This window comes from Stereum hirsutum (genome assembly GCF_000264905.1).
Source record: "Stereum hirsutum FP-91666 SS1 unplaced genomic scaffold STEHIscaffold_7, whole genome shotgun sequence".
Classification (NCBI taxonomy): domain Eukaryota; kingdom Fungi; phylum Basidiomycota; class Agaricomycetes; order Russulales; family Stereaceae; genus Stereum; species Stereum hirsutum.
The window spans coordinates 622,719-642,214 of record NW_006763137.1 but is presented as its reverse complement, the minus strand read 5'-3'; the positions used below and the strand labels follow the sequence as shown (position 1 = coordinate 642,214).

Here is a 19,496-nt window from a genome sequence, read left to right as displayed (position 1 = left end):
TGGCTCATCTTCCTCGCTCCCGAATTGTCTCGCGAAGTGCGTCGTCTTGACCCAAGAAAAGCAACGTGAATTAAATACGTTCATCAGCTTGAGCTTTGTCCCATTGGGGCCGGCGTGGTATGTTATCCCGTGTAGTGACCGCAGAATGTCGCTTCTGACCTTCTTATCATGGGCTGTTCTAACTTATGATTGAATCTCCAGATAACCAGAGCGCAATACCGAGGCGTAGTAAGCGGAGAGGCGGTATTAATGTAACTAGCATGTGCCCGTGCGTCCGCACGGCTGCTTGACAATATTTTGATAGATAACGAAATGTCTGAGTGTGATAATTTTACGCTACCACAAACCATGCCCGAAGGCTTTTGGCTCCTGTGCTCAAAATGCACAGTTGTTTTATGCGCCACGAAATGTTAAGCACTTCGGCCCGAAGGTATTTTGATGGTTTGGCCCCCGTGCACCGTTGGCAGAAATGTATTTCGCTCCCGTGCTCGAAGCTGTTTGACTCCTATGCCCGAGGGATTTTGTCCCAATATTCAGGGATGTTTGGCTCCCCGTCTTTCATCTGCAATATATACAGAGATTGAAATTATTTTGAGGCACGAGTCTTGGAGCCACACTGGAGGCACAGCAATGTTCGCCACACAGTTACTTGTTTGGACATAAACCGCCACGTTTCCGCCACGTGGTTTGTCTCCACGTGGTTTGTCTCGAGACAACTGCCTCCCCATTAAGTATTAGATGGTGCCACGATTTGCATCGTGCCTGTGCCTTCGACAGACATAATTACACTTCCTGGACGCAGTTGACATTGATGATGGATTTATAGACAAGTCGCTCCACTGCTCTAGATTCAAAACCTCTGTCGGCGTACGCATCGAGTGCATAGTATCTACACCATACACCAAACGCATGCATCAATTCCTGCTCCTCGACCCCGTTTCGTTTGTGCGTTCGACTTCGACCCCTGGGATAGATCAGGACAAAAATCACGTATTTATTCAAGCTTAGGCTTCCCCACACCTTTCGAGTCCTTCATCCTGACAATGTCTACGTTTAGCTCAGGTACGTAAGTTGCTTTCTCTTGAGTTATCACCGCGGAATCTTGCCTGGAGTATGGGAACTCGAATCCATCGTAACTTGGACAGCGCGATCGGACGACCGACGTACTTGACACAATGACTTGGAAGTGCACTCCACGGGGATGTCGGGCACGATGGTGACCGTGGTCAGCGACTGCCAGCCATCAGCATCGTTGACGGTCTTCGACGGCGTGTTATGTGCGATTTTATGTCCCTTCAGACAGCGATGATAGACGGCGTTCATGCTTGTCTGTCTGTCTTCCAGGCTCGGGATTATATCATGGGAGAGGCGACTACTATCACGTAGTATTCGTATATGATAGAAATATTTCCACCCGCCACCCGAGCTGCGGCGTCGAGAGGCATCAGTGCTAGGACCTCCCGCGCATATTATTCTACGGGCTACCACTTTATCCCGATACATATGAATATTAGTTCGCCGTATCTGCTATGGTAATATCGGACACAGTTCTCTTTGCCGAGGGAACGTGTATCACAGGAAGCCTAAGTGCTCCCCCGCGCCACACCCTCTTAGTTGGTCGAGTCAACGATGGGCGCGATTCAAAGTTATGTAGAAGTTGTCACGGTGCGGATCGCGAGCGGGAATTTCGTACTTATTGCAAAGTATAACGAGCATAATTGCCTCACATACTGCACGTGTGGCGTTGCTCCACAAACTCGCTATTATCGTGCGCTGCCTCCTCTCCAAATCCTCAGAGTCTGGACCACGCTTCTGCCCTTCAATCTTTCATGATTCAAGTTGACTGGATTGATCCATGGAGACAGATCATGAACTTCGATTTGAAGACTCAGGATCGATGCTGCTAGGTTCTTAGCTCTAAATGCGCACATCCTCTCGCTGCCTGTGGAGCTCAGTGTGAGCACCCTGGTTGCAAGAGTTTATTCGAGGCTCTAATGCACAGTATAACTGGAAAAGAAGCTTTGCATAGCTCACGGAAATGCTGGCACAATTGTTCTTGTAGCTGGCAGAGGGTATCTTCCATGGTACGGCCGCCTGGAGTCAGCGTGTCTGAACCGACGGGGTCTCAATCCTCGGCCGCTCCGAATCTATTTCTTTTTGACAGATAACACCAATGCTGCACCTCTACATCTGCTGGAGAGTAGCAGCTAGCAGATAGCCTCTCCGAGGTTTTATCCTGATTCCTGACATCGTTTGAGCACGGTACCGCCACACCAGATAGATGCCACCCAAATACGACGGCTTCGCCTGGTTGTAAATTGAAGCTCGGTTCTGACTGACACCGATCCCCCGCGAGGTAGATCCAGCCACCCAGTCGGTTCGGTGCTCTCATTCTCTACATTTTATACCGTGTTGAACCAGGTAGTCAAATCGAAACTTCAACTGAAACACCTCCAAGAAAGAGATACAATAAATACAACTTGGTAGCAACGGTTCAAGCATTACAAAGCAAGACAAAACACGACACAAGTAGCAAAGAATGATGTGAGTACGCGGGCAGCTCTTCGGCCCAAGAATAATTAATCGAGGGCCCTCCAAGAAAGAAAGTGGCAGGCGTAACATCGCACCCGGCCTAAAAACGGTACTCTTCGTCTGACTGCTCATCCGGGACATACGCATCATCTTCTTCGTCATCCATACGTTCCTCTATATACTCCTCTCCACCCTCAGAGTCCTCGTCTGTTTGATCGCCATGCACATCACCTACGGTAGCCGTGCTCACATCACCCGCTGCATCAAGTTTCGGCCAATAGTCTTTGCCATAGTCCAAAAAGAGCTCTTGCCCTTGCTTGATTTCTTTGCCTGGACATCATGACCGATCAGAACTGTCTCGCATGATTTGATTTAGACACACTTACTAGCAGTAAGAGAGATCCTCTGGTCTCCATTTACGAGGATTACTATAAACATCAATTGACCACATCAGTTCTCGATCGTCAGCCTTTCAACACCATGATACTCACTGACATTGGGCGTCGACGTTCGCATTCGGAGGGTCTGCATGATTTATAAAGCGTAGTTCGTTCCCCACGCGCGTACCGTCAACGGTATCCCGATCATTCACTCCAAAGAGGTAGTTTCGATCCCTATAGTCATGTTCATGCCTAGCAAACGGAGGTCACTATAAGCACAAAAATTCGGGTAGTGAAATAACACTAAGCTCACTTCCAGGGGTCTTCTGCCCCACCATGCTCTTTCCGAAGTTCTCCTGTGTACTCTAGAAGAAGAACATCGAGTCATCAGAGAACCTCAAGGGTAGGTTTACGGGTTCGAGAAGACCAGATTAGGAAGACATACCTCCGATATAACCATTACGCGGTATCCTGGTTGTAGCAAATGCACCAAATCCCCATGTTCCCTCTCGAATCTCTAGGTCCTGCGCATGAGGGGGATTGCGTCAGAGAGGACGCATCGTGGGAGCGCGGGTACTGGCAAAGGAAGTGACGTACTGCACCCATGCCTTCTTGTATCTTCATGTTCAGGCAAGGGTTGAAGTCCGGTCCTATGCAAACCGACAACACAATCATCGTCAGTCGAAGACGGCGAATAGCGAGCTGGCCCAGAGCCTACTTTTGTTCGCCTTCTTTCCCTTGCCTTTGGGGCGCTCCGGTATATTTCTATACACCCAATTTTGAAGGCAGATAGATGAGCATAATTCATGCGAGTGATGGGACAGCAATCGAGAATACCGTGATAGATGGACTTACGGGCAACAACGACATCTTTCCGGGTCGCATTCTCTACCGTGGGCCCTGCACGAACAGGTTGAGTTTGTGTCACACACTTTTCTCCTGCTTTTCCGCTTGTGGGGATGACATTTGCAAGGTTTGAAGCGTCGTTCACCTAGATTATAGCTGGTGTCAATAACGATGTGACAAGGACGTAAGAGTGTCAAGGACTGACAATCTTCGATGCATTTGCACATGCGTATGCAATGCTGTTCTGCCTCATAGCAACCACATTTGGCTGTATTACAGTGTTCCCCGGGATGGTCGCAAGGCGGAACCCTTGAAGAATGCCCAGTAGCCCATCAACACGCAAAATATCTGAACGGCCAGAAAGACAGAATACCTGATATATTTATTGTGAGCATACGCTATATCGTCCTCTACTCGGAAAACAGGTCCATTAGTGAGGAGTTGGCCGTGAATGATTCGAATCACGTACGGAATCTCGGCTTTCGACCAAATATTGAAGAGGTAGCTGGAACTGGCCGTCCTTCAAGGTCTCGTATGGACGAGTCTGGTATAAGGATTCGACGTTGAAAGAAAACCTGGACAAAAATTGAATGTTCATGTGTGCATAGACAGCAATGCTACGCAGATTGAAGACAGACACCGACGTACCTCCATGCACGGCTTGTGGACCATTATCGCTAGGTCACAAGGGGTAGCGTCAGGGAAAACTCTGAGTATCTCCGACAAGTCATTGACATCATCTTCCTGCCAGTGTACCAATTCCTTAGACACATCCATAGCGAGTGTTATTCACGATAGCATATCGGCGCAACAGAGGAGAATGACGTACTTCTGTCGTATCCATAGCATGGCGGAAGCATCGCTGGCCGCAAGCATTCCCTTTGCTTGCCTGAAAGTTTATGCTTGAGATCGTTGGGAGACGGGGCCGAGGTTCCATGCCTGCATAAAATTTATCTACAGGATCACTCCGCATGAGAACTAGTATGAAACAAGAAAATCCGGAACGGAACGTACGATGGGTTGGACAAGCGACATCTAGGCAGTTGGGGTGAGGGCAGAAAGCAGGCTGTTTCATTGCGGCCTTGCTCCGTACTTCGGGGACCGGAAAAGCGATTTTGAAGAGTTCGCTAACAGGTGGAAGGTAACCGGTGGTCCTGCCATTTGGCCACTGAATGAGGTCCCTGAGAAATGAAGTGTATCTCAGTATAACGCTGCCTATAACGACGGATCGAGCAACGTACTTTCGGGCCGCTTTCCGCAAAATGCCAGACTTAGGCGTACGGAGCTGGGGCAGAAGTTCTGTCTTCTCGATATCTTCCAATGAGAGGGTGTGTCCATAATAAAGCCTGCGAACGGTCTCAAGGTAGACCTCGATTACTAATTCACAGCAGCTTAGCATCAGCGATATAGTGCTCCAAAAGAAAGTGGAGACAAAAGGCGTACGGTCGGGATCATTCCTATCCATATCCTGCCAACCAAACTCTTTGTACTGCTTCAAGTATTCCTCCTGATCAAACTCCTCCTCATCTGCGTACGGTATGAAATCAGGTATATAATCCACTGTGGCGGGTATGTCAACTCCGATACAAACATTCGCCGGCTGGAAAGCCTCGAAGGAGGGATCGTTTGATGTGTCGACTGGGAGTGTTATAGTACGAATGGGTTCGATTGTGACGGTCGAAGGACCAGCGCCTGTAGTGGACTCGGTGTATATATTTATTTTTCGCGTCGCATCAGCGAAGCGAACGTGGGCACCATGAGGTTTGTGAGGAGTATGAGCATCCACAAGATCCATAGCATCATCGGTATCTGAGCTCGATAGACACGTGTCGTCGTCGTCGTCGTTACAGTCGTCATGAGATGCAGTGAGTGAATCATTCTCGTCATTGGTACAGAACTCATGGGGGTCTTTTAGACTCCCCACAACTAGCAGATTGTGGTACTTCTTCCAATTTATGATGAAGTCTTCCCAGACCTCTTCAAGAATATCACGAACTAGCTGCTCGTTAGATGGCTTAGATTGGGTGTCTGAAGTAGATGCCGGTGGGTCGTCATCATGCCAGTGGGCATCAAACACGAGCGTGCTGTCATCGTCATCCAAGTCATCGAGCGTGAGGTCGATAGGTGCGTTACTGCGAGCCCTTGGTGTGGTGCTCATGTAGGGATCGAAAGGTGCGTAGTAGTTTGGTTGTGGTGGTTGAGAGGAAAGGAGAACGCAAGTTCACCGCGCTTGAACCGCGCGTGTTTGTTTGGTCTCGTTTGGCTCCGCGCCACAGGAATAGAATCTGGCTGAACGCACAAATGACTCAAAAATGGCTGGAACCTCCGTTACTGACTGAAGAGATATAAATGACGATCTCGGCTCGCTTTGGTACATGTACATTAACTTTATCATAAGTATAAAGAGTTATTCACGAACAGCGATCATCGGCGTAAGTATCAATCTTCCTCGCTGGGGTCATACTCGCCATCGTCCTCATAATCACCTTCCCATTCTTCATCCTCTTCAAACCGCTCATTGTTATGTGCTGTCGCATGCTCTTCTCTGTCATTCGCTCTGGGAACCTTGCGTTGGCTGACCCTTTCTTCTTCGTACTCTTCAGATTCGGATTCAGAACCTGGGGCGTCCCCAGCCGTCCAATACTCCTCTCCATAGTTCAGCAGTATCTCTTCTCCCGCGCCGATATATTTCGCTTTAGACGAGATAATGTCAGAAACGTAGATCATATGAGGGAGTAATAAGGAAATGGCTGAGAGTAGTACGTACTTGCCCAAATGCCGATGCGAGGATCCCCGTTCACGAGGATGACTGAAAAAAGGGGAGATCGTTTGTCAGAACCAAAGAAACACTCTACGCTCGATGGAACGCATGAGATGAACCGGTACGTACCTGCAGCCTCAACGTTCCCGTCCTTCCCATGATTAATAAATCTGATGTCGTTTCCAGCTCGTGTCCCATCCACGACCCAGATATCGTTCAGTCCAAAGAGGTAATTCCGGTGGGTGTACAGTCGTAACATACTGAACCAACGACTATGTAAGCCTCGACCCAGCGATGGAGGATGTGGATGCTTTGTAAGTGAGGGGAAATGGAAAACCTACTTGAAGGGATCTACATCTTCCTCGTCGGAATCGCTCCGAAGTTCGCCTACATATTCTACAGTGCCCGACCATGACCCATCAATCATCAGCACTAGCGTTGAGAATCAGGAAGAAAGGTATACATACCGCCGATATAATCCTTCGGGACGAGTGCCGTTGTCGCAAAGGCCCCGAATCCGACCTTTCCCTTCCTCACTTCGAGTTTCTATCCGCCAACAGATGACAATGAGCATAACGAGCCGGGTCAACGAGACGTCCTTGTGAGAGCTTACCACTTCATCTCCCTGTTGAATGCTCATGTTCGAGCATTGGCGCATCGTAACATCTGCTGCACTCGCATGAGTCCACTCACGTTATCCATCGCGAGAGCAAGCGATGATACGTACCTTCTTTCTTCTCCTTCGACTTGCCCTTATTCTTTCTCGCTGATCTCTCACCGTGCTCATCTCTATTCCAAAAGATTATACCGTACACATAACATCATGGAATGCAGGAAACATCGTAAGCTTGAAATACGTGCACGATTCAGGAAACGAGACGTGATACGCACACTTTAGTAGTACAACACACACATCTCCTGGGATCACATTCCCTCTTCTCCAGTCGACACTGACACTTTGAATTATGCCAACAAATCCGCGTCTTCGACCTCATCTTCAGAGGGTTACAATCGCACGCAGGGTATCGTCGTTCGCCTGTATAACATCACACCGAGATAAGGGGGTCAGACACAGTCATTAACGGCCGTTCGATCTTCATATGAGAACGTGGTACAAGGGTCGGAGGGCTTACAATCGTTAATACACTGACACATAGTCACACAGTGCTGCTTCTCCTTGAAACAAGAGCACCTGGCCGTATCGCAGTGCTCGCCAGGGTGATTACACGGCGGCACTCGGACATAGCCCTTGTGTCCCTCCGCCTCCGTAATCCCCTTGAGGTCATCAACTACGCGCAATCGACTAAGTCAGTACGGCAAAAATATCACAGGAACTTGGAATCGAAAGAGTTGATGAAGATGCACGGACCAAACTCCAATTCTCGACCTGTTGCGGAAGCACGGGCAGGAGCAGCACGTCCTTCGAGGTTTTGGATGCTTGAATCTGGAATGAGCTCGCGTCGTTGGAAGAAAACCTATATTGTCGTTTAAGGGGAGTCAGGTATTACCGAGCGCATGGAAGAACAGACAATCCTGCTTGCAAAAACACACCTCAGCACATGGTTTGCGCACCATCCTAGCGAGATCACACGGGATACCATCCGGAAAGACACGGAGGACATCAGCGAGATCGGTGAGCTCGATTTCTGTCCAGCGGATCAAGTCCTGAGTGCCAAGTTGATAGATATCAGCTTTATGTTGAGAGAATATCGTTGTTCAATGATGTAACAGGTATATACCTGCACATTCTCCATAGCACGACGAAAGCACCGCTCTCCACAAGGCTTGCCTCTGCTTGTCTGAAGTGCCACACTAGACATAGTCGGACGAGGTGGTCGACCGATATTGGAGAATTGTTGATCTGTGTACGGCGTAATGGTCAAAGAATATGTGATTATTGGAAAATGGCTGAAACACGTACGATGTGTAGGACAAGCCATGTCTATACAGTTCGGGTGTGGACAGAAGTAAACCTGTCTTACCGAACTTTCATCATGTATGCCGCGCAAAGGAAATGCGGTCTCAAAGAGAGCCTCTGCTGGAGGAAGATCTTGAGCCGAGTTTGGCCAATGAAGAAGATCTCTGAAAACGCCATTAGAGTAGCTCTACACGTGTCAAACATGATTGAAGATGATGTGTTCGAAAAGAAAAGGACTTACTTCCTCTTCGCTTTCCACAACACACCAGATCCGCGCGTCCGTAAGGGCGGCAGAACTTCCGTCTTCTCAATATCTTCGAGCGACAGCTTGTTTCTATAATACAACCTCCTCACGGTCTCGAGCTGTATCTCGATGACTATCTATCTATCAGCATTAAATTTTGACCTTTACTTCCAGCACGACTGACAAGCGAACAGAAAAAAGAAGAAGAAATCTCACCATCCGGGTCCTCCATCTCTTCTTCCTCCCACGCAGACCCGCCACCAAACTGCTCCAGATATTTTTCCTGATCGAAGCCTTCTTCATCCGCATACGGGATGAAGTCTGGCATGTAATCCCGGGCTTTCGGGACGGAGACGGATATGTTGACGTTCGTGGGCTGATAAGATTCGTAGACCGGGTCCGTGTCTGTGTCTGGTGGAAGGCGAGTGGTCGCTGTGTCGAGGATCTTGTGGGACATGGTGGTAATGGTGGTGGATGGACCAGCCTGAGCATTCACAGGAGTCGCGCAGACGAAGGTGATATTCGAAGGAGCAGACGCCCTCGAAAAATCATAACCATCATCACCATCCGAGCTCGAATCAACAAGTTCTCCCTCCAGCGACGCACTCGCCGGAGCACTCTCAGAAACATCAACATGACGAAGATCCCGAACAAGTAGTGCGCTCCAGTGATATTTCCACTTGCGATACTCGTCCCAGACCTCTTGATAGACATCGAGCACTATGGTTCGCGTATCCGGAGGCTCGGGCGAGACGTCTACGTATATGACCTCCTTGTTGGCAGTGGCGTCACGAGGAGAAATGACTCCCTCGTGCGATTCGTCGTCGCCGAAGTCATAGTCCGTCAAGTCGATCGTGATAGGAGCTCGACCAGGCTGAGGACGACTCATCACGAACACCAAGCCAAACGAGAACGGAAGCCGCGAGTGGGAGAGGGAGGGAGAGGGAGGGAGAGGCGGGGAAACAGACGAAACAATACAATTGGAAATGGTGATGTGGGTGGCGGTGGTGGTTGACGCGAAAGAAAGAAAGCCCGAGATAAAGTTCGCCGTGCGCCGGTTTCTCGGAATATTCTCCGCTCGGTTGATTGCGAGTGGCGTGCTGACGCGTCTTCAATCTTTTTGCTTCTCCGATCTTGTGCCATGCTCTCTACCTCCACCTCAAGGGCGTGTAGTGTATTTGGTTACTACCTTCGCTCAGCGGTCTTCGTGACGCTAGCGAAAGGCATCTGGTTCGATTCCGGACATGTCTACGTGCATAGTAGTTGGCATGTTTTTCTCTGCGGATAATCTCAGTCCTTTCTAGATTCTCAACAACGCCACTAACCGAGAGATAACTCACACAGAACTTTGCTGAGTTCTGTTATTCAACAGCATTGACATATGGTCATCGATGGCACAACCAGCTTGTGTGGCGTGAGTATGTTCGTGCGGTGCCACTCGGTCAATAGCTCACAAAGGAGCGATTCGCAGTCCATAAAAAGGTATGTCTGGGTAGAGGTACGGACATGTGGTAAGGTAAGGTAAGGTAAGGTAAGGTAAGGTAAGTTTATTCGGGGTACAAAATGGGCCCTGTATCTGGTTAACACATTCGCCCAATGTGCCCCAAACCATACGCGAAAAGCATCCGGTTCAATCCCGGATATGTCCTGTTGCTCGGTGTGCACGACATTTTCTTTGTTCTGCATCGATACTAATCGGTACAGAAACGTCGACAGCGGCAAGTCAGGCCTGGCTCAAGTGAGTGGCGTAGGTACGTTCGCGCGGAGACATTCAGGAGCTTACTCGGTCGGTCCACCGCTCCGAGCTCACAAAGGAGCGAAGACTAGTGGGTGAGTAAAAAGGTATGTCTTGGTATATGTGCGGACATGTGGTGTACCTGGCTAACACATTCGCACAATATCAACATTTCCTCTCGCGTTTCTATGATGTTGCCATCTGCGAAAGTATCCGGTTCGATTCCGGACGTGTCCTGTACACAATGTACAGTTTGGTTTTTTATTGTGTCTTTACATCGATATCAATCGGTGCAGAAATAGTGTGTCCCATGTCAAAATCGCAAAGTCAGCTTTTTTGTCTTATCTATATCAGCTTCGAATCAACACGGAGACATCAAGGCTGGTAAGTCGTGATGGGCTCAATTTGAGTGGCGTGAGTATGTTCGTGCGGTGCCACTCACTGGCAAAAGCGCACCCCACGAAGGAACAAATTAAAGAACACTAGATAAAAGAAGTACGGATGAAGGCTTGTACGGGCATGTGGTGTATCTGGTTAACACGTTCGCACAATATGTAAATCTCTCTTCCGCCTCACCATTTTATGATGTTGCCATCCGCGAAAGTATCCGGTTCGAGTCCGGACATGTCCCATGTCAAAATCGCAAAGTCAGCTTTTTTGTCTTATCTACATCATCTTCGAATCAACACGGAGACATCAAGGCTGGTAAGTCTTGATGGGCTCAATTTGAGTGGCGTGAGTATGTTCGTGCGGTGCCACTCAAAAGCGCACCCCACAAAGGAACAAATTAAAGAACACTGGATAAATGAAGTACGGATGAAGGCTTGTACGGGCATGTGGTGTATCTGGTTAACACGTTCGCACAATATGTAAATCTCTCTTCCGCCTCACCATTTTATGATGTTGCCATCCGCGAAAGTATCCGGTTCGAGTCCGGACATGTCCACTGGCCAACGGCGGCCATAATCCTTTTCTGTCCGGATAATCTCAATCCTTTCCAGATTCTCAACAACACCACTGAGCGAGAGAACACTCAAATATCGTCCTGCTGAACGCTGTCATTTGACGGCATTAACATTTGGTTGTCAATGGCACAACCAGCTCCAGAGGCGTGAGTATGTTCGTGCGGTGCCACTCAAAAGCGCACCCCACAAAGGAACAAATTAAAGAACATTGGATAAAAGAAGTACGGATGAAGGCTCGTACGGGCATGTGGTGTATCTGGTCAACACGTTCGCACAATATCATTTCATTTGTCCAGATTATGATGTCGACATCTGCGAAACGCATCCGGTTCGATCCCGGACGTGTCCCATGTTAGAATCGCAAAGTCAGCTTTTTTGTTTTGTTTCGTCTACCTCGATACTAATCGGCAGAGAAGGAAAGATACTGGTAAGTCAGGACGAGTCCAAGTGAGTGACGTGAGTATGTTCGTGCGGGCCATTCGAGAACTCACTCGGTCGGTCGGTCCACAGCTCACAAAGGAGCCGGGAAAGAACACTGGATCGAAAATGTACGTATGAGAGCTAGTTACGGGCATGTGGTGTATCTGGCTAACACATTCGCACAATATCAACATTTCCTCTCGCGTTTCTATGATGTTGCCATCCGCGAAAGTATCCGGTTCGAGTCCGGACATGTCCCATGTTAGAATGGCAAAGTCAGCTTTGTTTTGTTTTGTTTTGTTTCGTCTACATCGATACTAATCGGCAGAGAAGGAAAGATACTGGTAAGTCAGGACGAGTCCAAGTGAGTGGCGTGAGTATGTTCGTGTGGCGCCACTCAAGAACTCACTCGGTCGGTCGGTCCACAGCTCACAAAGGAGTCGGGAAAGAACACTGGATCGAAAATGTGCGTATGAGAGCTAGTTACGGGCATGTGGTGTACCTGGTTAACACATTCGCACAATATAGACATCTTTCTCGTCTGCTTTATAATGTTACTATCTGCGAAAAGCATGCGGTTCGAGTCCGGACGTGTCCCTGATGAATTTGCCTGTATAGCAGACTCTTTTTTGTCTGCATCGACAGCAACTCGAAATAGGCAGAGAAACAGCGATAGTGGTGAGTGTAGCAGCATAGCGCTACATCACGACATATTCGGAGGAGGGTTTCAATAACGCTACCACAGCACAGGAGGGCCATGAGATTCAGACGGCCATTCGAGTCCACAGGAAAGGGACGACGATACGGCAATTCACCCTTCAAGCTTGAAGCTTCAACCTTCGGGGACACCGTGGCGTTCCTACACAACCGCAGTGTTCTGCGTTCTACAGCACCTAGGTCCTAAGCAGATAGACCCGAGACCGTACTAGTTGACAAGAGCGACATGCACCTTAGGCTGGTGCGAGGTATTTACTCTCAGACTGAGAATCACAGACAGGGGAAGTTGAACGAGATGCACCGTATACAGTACTTACAGCGCAACGACTCGGATATGGAACTGGCTTGAGGCTCTTTCGCGTTTTGCAGATACTTGTGATCGGAGCCCTCAAACCGCGAAAGCACGAAATCCTGAACCTGAGAGACTCGGAATGAGAGACTCACACCCGGATGAGAGATGATATGATTATGATTATGATACAAAGGCGAGCGAGTTTCCATGCCTATACAGTACCGGACCGGCTCGTTCATCTCGTGTGTATATCGGCGGAGATAACGCGGAGATTTATAGAGGCAGGCAGAGGCAAAGGAAGAGGTTGAAGCTTGCAGCTTGCTGCAGATTCCAGTGAGTTGATTATGCGCTGGCGTCGGCGTGTCCGTGTCGTGCGAACGGCCTGAGAAAATCGACACACCAGACGCTGGCGTCGGCGTGTCCGCCTGAGAAAATAGACACACCAGACTGAGGGATTTTAATTGTCGATCGGAGGTAAGTTAGCCCAGGGGATATCAAGTCACTACTTAATCGACGTCCATGTGAGTACAGGCCGGGAAGTGTTAGGAGACGGGCCATATCAGAGCTTATTAATATTGTCTCGCGATGGACGGACGTGAACGAGCGAGAAGAGAGAGAGGAGCGATGAGTAGCCCGGTTGTGTAACGGGGTAGCATGGTCAGATAGAGTACTAGGATAAGCTCAAGACCCGAGACTGAGAGGTTGAACTAGTACTGGCAGGAATTGACGAGATGAGACGAGAGCAGAACAGGGCAAGAGCAATGGCAAGCCGTTTAGCATGATGCATGATCCGAATGAGACCAAACATGCAGAAGGACCCGACACAGTAAGTGAAACCAAACATGCAAAAAGACTTGACACAGTGGGTCCTCGAACTCGCGCGTGTCTTGCATCCTGATGTGTCTTGCATATCTCGTCGGGACGTAACGCCCCTTGATCCGGGTCATCTGACCATCGAAAGGGAGACGCTTTGAATCATCGATGAGTGTTGATTGAGTTACCGGACCCTTGCTTGGCCAGAGACTTGGCGCTGGATTTTCTGCAGTGATGGGGAAGATTGGATGGCATGGGGAAGATTAGGTAGCCGGGGAGAGTAGAAGAGGAGATTGGAAGGTGGGGAGAAGAAGAGAGTAATGAGGAGTGGTGGGAGGAGCGGCTTTGGATGGGTTGTTGGAGGCGCGATAACGTCGTTTCGGCGCTCTCATTGTATGGAGTCGCACAATAAAACAGCAGAAAATCATCCTCGAGGACGATCCAAGTTGGCCTCGAGGGGACGACGTTGAGGGCCACATCGACGTACACGCGTAAAAGGCGAGGTGGCGAGGTCGAGTTGATGTCGAGGCGCGATCGAGGCACGCCGCTAATTGGACGGCGCATCAAGCGCGCAAGGTCGGAGCCTGACGACCAATCATCGCCCGAGGCGGAATGACGGAACGACCCGGGGGAGCCCGATCCGCTGAGCCAATCGAGTGATTTAGGCCTTGGGCACGAAACGCAGAGGCCCCACGCACAGCAAGAACTCAAACATTCCTAGACAGCAGCTGCTACTTATCCCCTTCCCTTACACGACAGTACATACACACACACTCACAGGCGAGGACGTCCACGACGACGAACGAAGGAACGATGCGAAGCTGTTTGAAGCGCACGCCACCGCCAAGTCCGCCACCGCTCATCCCACCCTTGGCTCACTCCATCTCTGCTCGCGTGCACGAGCACAACAACGAGCAGCAGCTGCCTTCGCCCACATCGTCGTCGACGTCGCCTTCCGATTCCCATGTATCGTCCAAGGAGCCCTCGCCGGCCGCGACGCCGTCGTTGCAGCGATGCGACAGCGCATCGTCATCAGTGGGCTGTGGGAGGAAGAGCGTGAAATTTTGCGAGGAGGGGTCGAACGAGGTGTTTGTTGCGGACGAGTGGGATAGGTCGCCTGCGGAGGTCACGCCTAGGTTGAACTATCAGTCAGTGTTTTCTTTCTATCATTTGTTTTGTGGATTTGTTTTGTGCAATGGGGAGTTGTGCATTCGCTGCGTCGGTTGAAACATGCGGTCGGATCATCGTCCGGACGCCGTTCGTTCGGCCTCTGCCCCATGTCGTGTGCCACAGCGTCTGACCGTCTGCGAACGTCGACGGCATCCATGACCTGATACTTCAGTCACACGACCCGTCGCTCGTCATCGAATATAATTATCTCTCTCCTCCTTCTCCGTTCCTCATCTCTCCATCTATATCATCTCCGCTCACCTTGCACCTTCTCTCTCCTCTCTCCTCTCCTCCCTCTCCCCACTCCACTTGCACGCCCACAGAGACCTCCTCGAACTCAAACAAATCCAATTCTCCCTCCCGCGCGCCCAACAAACCCCAGACCCCTTCCTCCCCGCCTCCCGCCCCAACCGCCCCCAATACCTCCGTCACGTGCCTATAGGTCTCGTTCCGCTCTTACCTTCGTCGACTACGCCTGCGACTGTGCATTCGCCTTTACCTTCGCAGACGAGTTCAGCTGCATCGTCGCATACGGGTTCGCCACTCTCCTCAAGAGATAGTTCAAGGGACGTCTCGCCCGTACACAGTCCCCCCGGCTCCCCATCTCGCCATAACCACGCCCTAGGTGTCGGAGCTAGCACGAAAGGCCCCTCGCCCCTCGCTACGAGGTGTTATCCGCCGTATTCAACACCACCACCACCGCCGGCTCCGTCAATACCGCCGTATCCTTCTTCAGTTTCGTATTCGAGGTCTCCGCCCACACCTACACAATCGCAGCCACAACAGAAGTCGTCCCTCGCTTCTAGGATGGCTGCGTCCGGTTTTGGGGGGTACGCTTCCAATCCTACACAAGCGCAATCGCATCCACAAACGCCTTCACCACCACATACGCCGCCTCTCTCTCCTCCTGCACCTCAATCATCCGCACCTCCACCGGGGCCGCCTAGGATTCAGGGATCGAATCTCGGCCCGCCCAAGATCCAAGGTTCGAATCTCGGCCCGCCCAAGATCCAAGGCTCGAACCTGTGGCCCCCGCCTGGACTGGCGAGACAAAGAGCACAAGGGAGGGAGAAGCCGAAATTCCAGTTCGTGGCGTTGTTGGACGAGAGTAGTGGAGTTGAGGGCGCGGACGGTGCGGACAAGCAGAAAGAAGGAGGAGGAGGAGGAGGAGGAGGAGGAGGAGGGGAGAAAGACGCAGGGACTGGATTGCCGACGCCGGAGTCGACGCCTTTAGGTGGGGGGAAGGGCGCGAGTCTCGCACATGAGTCTGAGACTGAGGAGGAGGAGGAGAAGCAGTCAGAGATCGCGATAGTGGTCACGCCATGCGAAGATTCTTCGACCTCTGCTAACACTTCCACTTCCACTTCCACTTCCTCCTCCACCTCCGGACGACAGCAACGTACAGACCCGACCGCATTCTCCTATTTCTCCATCCCTTTGCCACATCAGAGGAAAGAACAAGGTTCTTTACCGCTACAAACAGCATCAGCGTCGAAGGAGAAGGAGGAGGCGGAGGCGGAGGCGACGCCGACTTGTTTGGCTCAGGGGACTGGTATGAGTGCGGGTGTGGGTGTGACGCCGATTACGGTTGGGTCTGCGTTATCGCTCGAATTTGGGGCTTCGACTTCTGTGTCGCCTTCGGAGAGAGGGGACGCGGATGCGGATGCGGATGGAGAGTTGAGCGAGATCGATCTCGGGGACGCGCCCCCGTCGAACATGAACATGGGCTTCGATCTCGATGCGGTCAATGCGCATCTTGGTGGCGATGATGCTGAACACCACCCACAACATCCACCACATTACGAAGAAGAGGAACCACAAGAAGAGGAAGAAGACGAGGAGGAAGAGGAAGATGAGGAACCAGAAATCGAGATCGAGATCGAGGGTATCGGCGAATGTTCGTCATGGAGTTCGAGTAGACGAGGCTCGAGGGAGGCTTCGGTTTCGGTGTCGATGGAGGGGTCCAGGGAGGTTTCGCCGAGGCGGGCTTTCTCCACTACCTCCAACTTTAAGCCTGCCGCCCGTTCCAGCTCAGTGGACATCGTTAGTTCCAGTTCCAGTTCCAGCTCCTCCAGTTCGAGTACCAGTCCCCCGATCAACCCGCCACGTCACGAGGAGGATGCGCAGAGAGAGAATACGGTGGGACGACTCGGACTGCGATTGAGAGCGCTGGAGTCGCCAGAGCCTGTGCCGTCGCCGTTCGAGCTTCACGAGGCCGACTCCCTTGCCATCCATAACGAAGCAGACTCCCTCGCAATCGCCAATGAGGCAGACTCCCTCGCAATCACCAACGAGGCAGACTCCCTCGCAATCGCCAATGAGGCCGCCTCCCTCGACATCACGAACGAGGCAGACTCCTTCGACATCACGAACGAGGCCGCCTCGCTCTCCATCCCCAACGAAGCAACCTCCCTCGACATCACGAACGAAGCAGACTCCCTCGACATCACGAACGCAGCAGACGAAGGCCTCGGCAGTATCAGTGTCATCCTCAAAGCTCGCATCGGCGAAGGCGCGAGTTCGAGTTTACCCCCGAGTCGAGATATATCGGCTTTGGATCTTAGTGCTTTGCCCTCCACGTCCTCCACCTCCACCTCCACCTCGAAGGCGGGCAGGCCGATGATGTTACGCCTCCCTTCGAAGTTACGCGTGTCGACTTCGCCCCTGCAGCAGCGGGGCAGTGATAGCGAGACGGATGGGGACGGGGACGGGGACGGGGATGATTCGCATACGGATTATTCGGTGAAAGGGGGAGAGGGAGAGGGGGGAGAGTGGGATTCGCATACGGAGTATTCGGTGGATGTGGATTTGGAGGAGATGCATATGGTGAAGGAGGGTTCGAATTCGAATCCGGAGCTGCAACTGGAAACGGAGGAGGAGGACGAGGGTAAGAGCAGGGGGGAGAAGGAGAAGGAGGAGGAGGGGAGGCATGATGAGGCGGAGGTGCATGTGAAAGAGGTGGAATCGGAAGGCGAAGGCGAACTTGAGTTCTTGATCGATGAGGCAGACGAGGCGGCCGAGGAATGGAGAGGGAGGTCAAAGACTTTGACGAAGGCGTCCCTGTCGTCACCGACTCGTTCACATCCCTCTTCCCTACCTCCAACCGCCATCCCCGCCGACCAGTCCGCCACTTCGGAAGATAAATCCCACTGCCAGCCACAGCACCAGCCACAGTCAGAGTCCCAGCCCATCGAGCCACCAGTAGCGAAGAATGTCATCCGGGGACCACCGCCGAGAGGAAGGTTCAGTATGGGCATGGGCGGGATAGTCGGCGCGGAGAGTAAGAGCGGGACGATGGGTGGGAGGGTATGGAAGGGGAGGGTGGGGGTTTAGCGTTTAAGCCTCCCGTGCTCTTGTGGTCGACCCAGGGGCTCGCTTGGAGGACGACTTGCGGTGACGGCGTGGTGGGTCGTTAGCCGGAGGGAGTGTCGATCGGATGGGCTGTGTTTTGGCTTGGTTGTGTCTTCTTTTTATCGCCGTGTGTTTCTTGGCTCGGCTCGCTTTGGTTTTCTCTTTTTCTTTTACCCTGTTTCTCGCTCATCGTTCATCGTCCGTGATATTCATTTTTAGATATGTATGATAGTCTTTTCTTTTCTCTTTCCCTCGCAGTCCCGGCCCAACCACACACGATCCCTGACTTTTTCTTCGTTTTCTTGACTCGCATACATTCAGCATTTCATCTTGACCGATCCACACATCGCTATGCGTTCCATGCATACATTTCATTGCACTGCCCGGCTTACAACGCACGACGCACACCACAGTATATAGGATCTCTTTATCTTCATCTCTCTCACACTCTCTCGTATCATCTCATACTCTCTGCCTATCTGCCTATCTATCTGACTGCTCGATCCTACGCAACTACTCGTCTAAGTTCGTGCTCTCTTTCCCTGACTCTGACTTCAACACCTGACATTCTTTTTCTCGCATTTTAATCCTGACTTACTCCGTCTCTTTTCTCTTGTCTGATTCTTGACCCAATTCTTGATCCTTGATCCCTTGTGAGCACTACTTACACTCCCTGTCTGATCGCACGCACGCATGCATGTGCCGCATAGTTAAACTCTCCTTACTCTGTGTCTGTCTTTTCTTTCTTTCCCCTTTTCTGTTATCACAGTGTTCGTATTTACACAGCATGGCAACGGCATCGGCATGGTTTAGATCCTCCACGCACGCACGCATCCTGTTTGCATCACAGACTCTGCACAGAGTCATCTCGCTGGTTTTGTCCACTTATCTGTCTTGTTCGCATATTTACTTGCAATAGAGAGCGTGAAATCGCCCAAAATCGAAACTCAAAAGCCGAGACTGGAACGGTTGAGACTCCAAACTCAGTGGTGAGCGCTCGTGCCCGTGGAGCGAAACTCAATCGAGTTTCGCTCCAATCTCCGAGTTTAGATTCTCGCGGATTTCACGCTCTCTAATCGCATGCCAATGCCAGTCTCTATATTCTGCGATATCGCATACTTTGCGCACCGTTGGGAAAAGCATGGGTATGTACGCCGCAAGGGGGTGGCACGCGTAAAATTCCTTACCGGATCTTACCTTCCGCGTTTAAGGCCTTACCCCCCTCCCCCCCCCTCGAATATTTAAATGATTTAAAAATGATTTATTTAATACCTTTCCCATAACATAAAAGATCAAAATGAAGGGTTGTTGTGGTATTAACTCATTGTTTTGATGAATTTTGGTATAACCTA

The 19,496-nt window shown here is 50.9% G+C and overlaps 3 protein-coding genes, 2 non-coding genes and 5 pseudogenes across 10 annotated transcripts; 8 read left to right on the top strand and 2 right to left on the bottom strand.

Moving 5' to 3' along the window:
- Window positions 1–2,632: 2,632 nt before the first annotated feature.
- STEHIDRAFT_111008 (uncharacterized protein) lies at window positions 2,633–5,916 on the bottom strand (the record flags this gene model as incomplete). The annotated part of the gene is made up of 16 exons (XM_007304150.1): window positions 2,633–2,862; window positions 2,919–2,960; window positions 3,028–3,057; window positions 3,100–3,164; window positions 3,226–3,277; window positions 3,358–3,436; window positions 3,510–3,530; window positions 3,631–3,677; window positions 3,768–3,903; window positions 3,964–4,106; window positions 4,228–4,333; window positions 4,407–4,520; window positions 4,588–4,736; window positions 4,773–4,939; window positions 5,000–5,135; window positions 5,202–5,916. The coding sequence occupies 16 exons, from the start codon at window positions 5,914–5,916 to the stop codon at window positions 2,633–2,635; spliced, it is 2,232 nt and encodes a 743-aa protein (XP_007304212.1).
- A 281-nt stretch (window positions 5,917–6,197) lies between these two features.
- STEHIDRAFT_168493 (SET domain-containing protein) lies at window positions 6,198–9,572 on the bottom strand (the record flags this gene model as incomplete). Its single annotated transcript, XM_007304149.1, has 15 exons — window positions 6,198–6,451; window positions 6,526–6,567; window positions 6,649–6,779; window positions 6,861–6,915; window positions 6,987–7,065; window positions 7,133–7,185; window positions 7,247–7,308; window positions 7,411–7,555; window positions 7,653–7,808; window positions 7,889–7,994; window positions 8,071–8,184; window positions 8,259–8,380; window positions 8,441–8,601; window positions 8,679–8,814; window positions 8,898–9,572. Coding segments are annotated over 15 exons (2,291 nt in total), but the record flags the coding sequence as incomplete, so codon positions are not given.
- A 272-nt stretch (window positions 9,573–9,844) lies between these two features.
- STEHIDRAFT_t154 lies at window positions 9,845–9,932 on the top strand. The gene has a single exon. It is a non-coding gene; the product is annotated as a tRNA-Ala (tRNA).
- Window positions 9,933–10,543: 611 nt separating this feature from the next.
- On the top strand, window positions 10,544–10,653 carry STEHIDRAFT_t155 (annotated as a pseudogene). The gene has a single exon. The product of its transcript is annotated as a tRNA-OTHER (tRNA).
- Window positions 10,654–10,931: 278 nt separating this feature from the next.
- Window positions 10,932–11,047, top strand: STEHIDRAFT_t156 (annotated as a pseudogene). Its single transcript has one exon. The product of its transcript is annotated as a tRNA-OTHER (tRNA).
- A 199-nt stretch (window positions 11,048–11,246) lies between these two features.
- STEHIDRAFT_t157 lies at window positions 11,247–11,362 on the top strand. Its single transcript has one exon. It is a non-coding gene; the product is annotated as a tRNA-Ile (tRNA).
- Window positions 11,363–11,622: 260 nt separating this feature from the next.
- Window positions 11,623–11,730, top strand: STEHIDRAFT_t158 (annotated as a pseudogene). The gene has a single exon. The product of its transcript is annotated as a tRNA-OTHER (tRNA).
- Window positions 11,731–11,950: 220 nt separating this feature from the next.
- On the top strand, window positions 11,951–12,060 carry STEHIDRAFT_t159 (annotated as a pseudogene). Its single transcript has one exon. The product of its transcript is annotated as a tRNA-OTHER (tRNA).
- A 228-nt stretch (window positions 12,061–12,288) lies between these two features.
- On the top strand, window positions 12,289–12,399 carry STEHIDRAFT_t160 (annotated as a pseudogene). The gene has a single exon. The product of its transcript is annotated as a tRNA-OTHER (tRNA).
- Window positions 12,400–14,340: 1,941 nt separating this feature from the next.
- STEHIDRAFT_168492 (uncharacterized protein) lies at window positions 14,341–18,968 on the top strand. Its single transcript, XM_007304148.1, has 2 exons — window positions 14,341–14,771; window positions 15,117–18,968. Exons 1-2 carry the CDS (start codon window positions 14,437–14,439, stop codon window positions 18,124–18,126), a joined length of 3,345 nt encoding a protein of 1,114 aa, XP_007304210.1. The 5' UTR covers window positions 14,341–14,436; the 3' UTR covers window positions 18,127–18,968.
- Window positions 18,969–19,496: the final 528 nt, after the last annotated feature.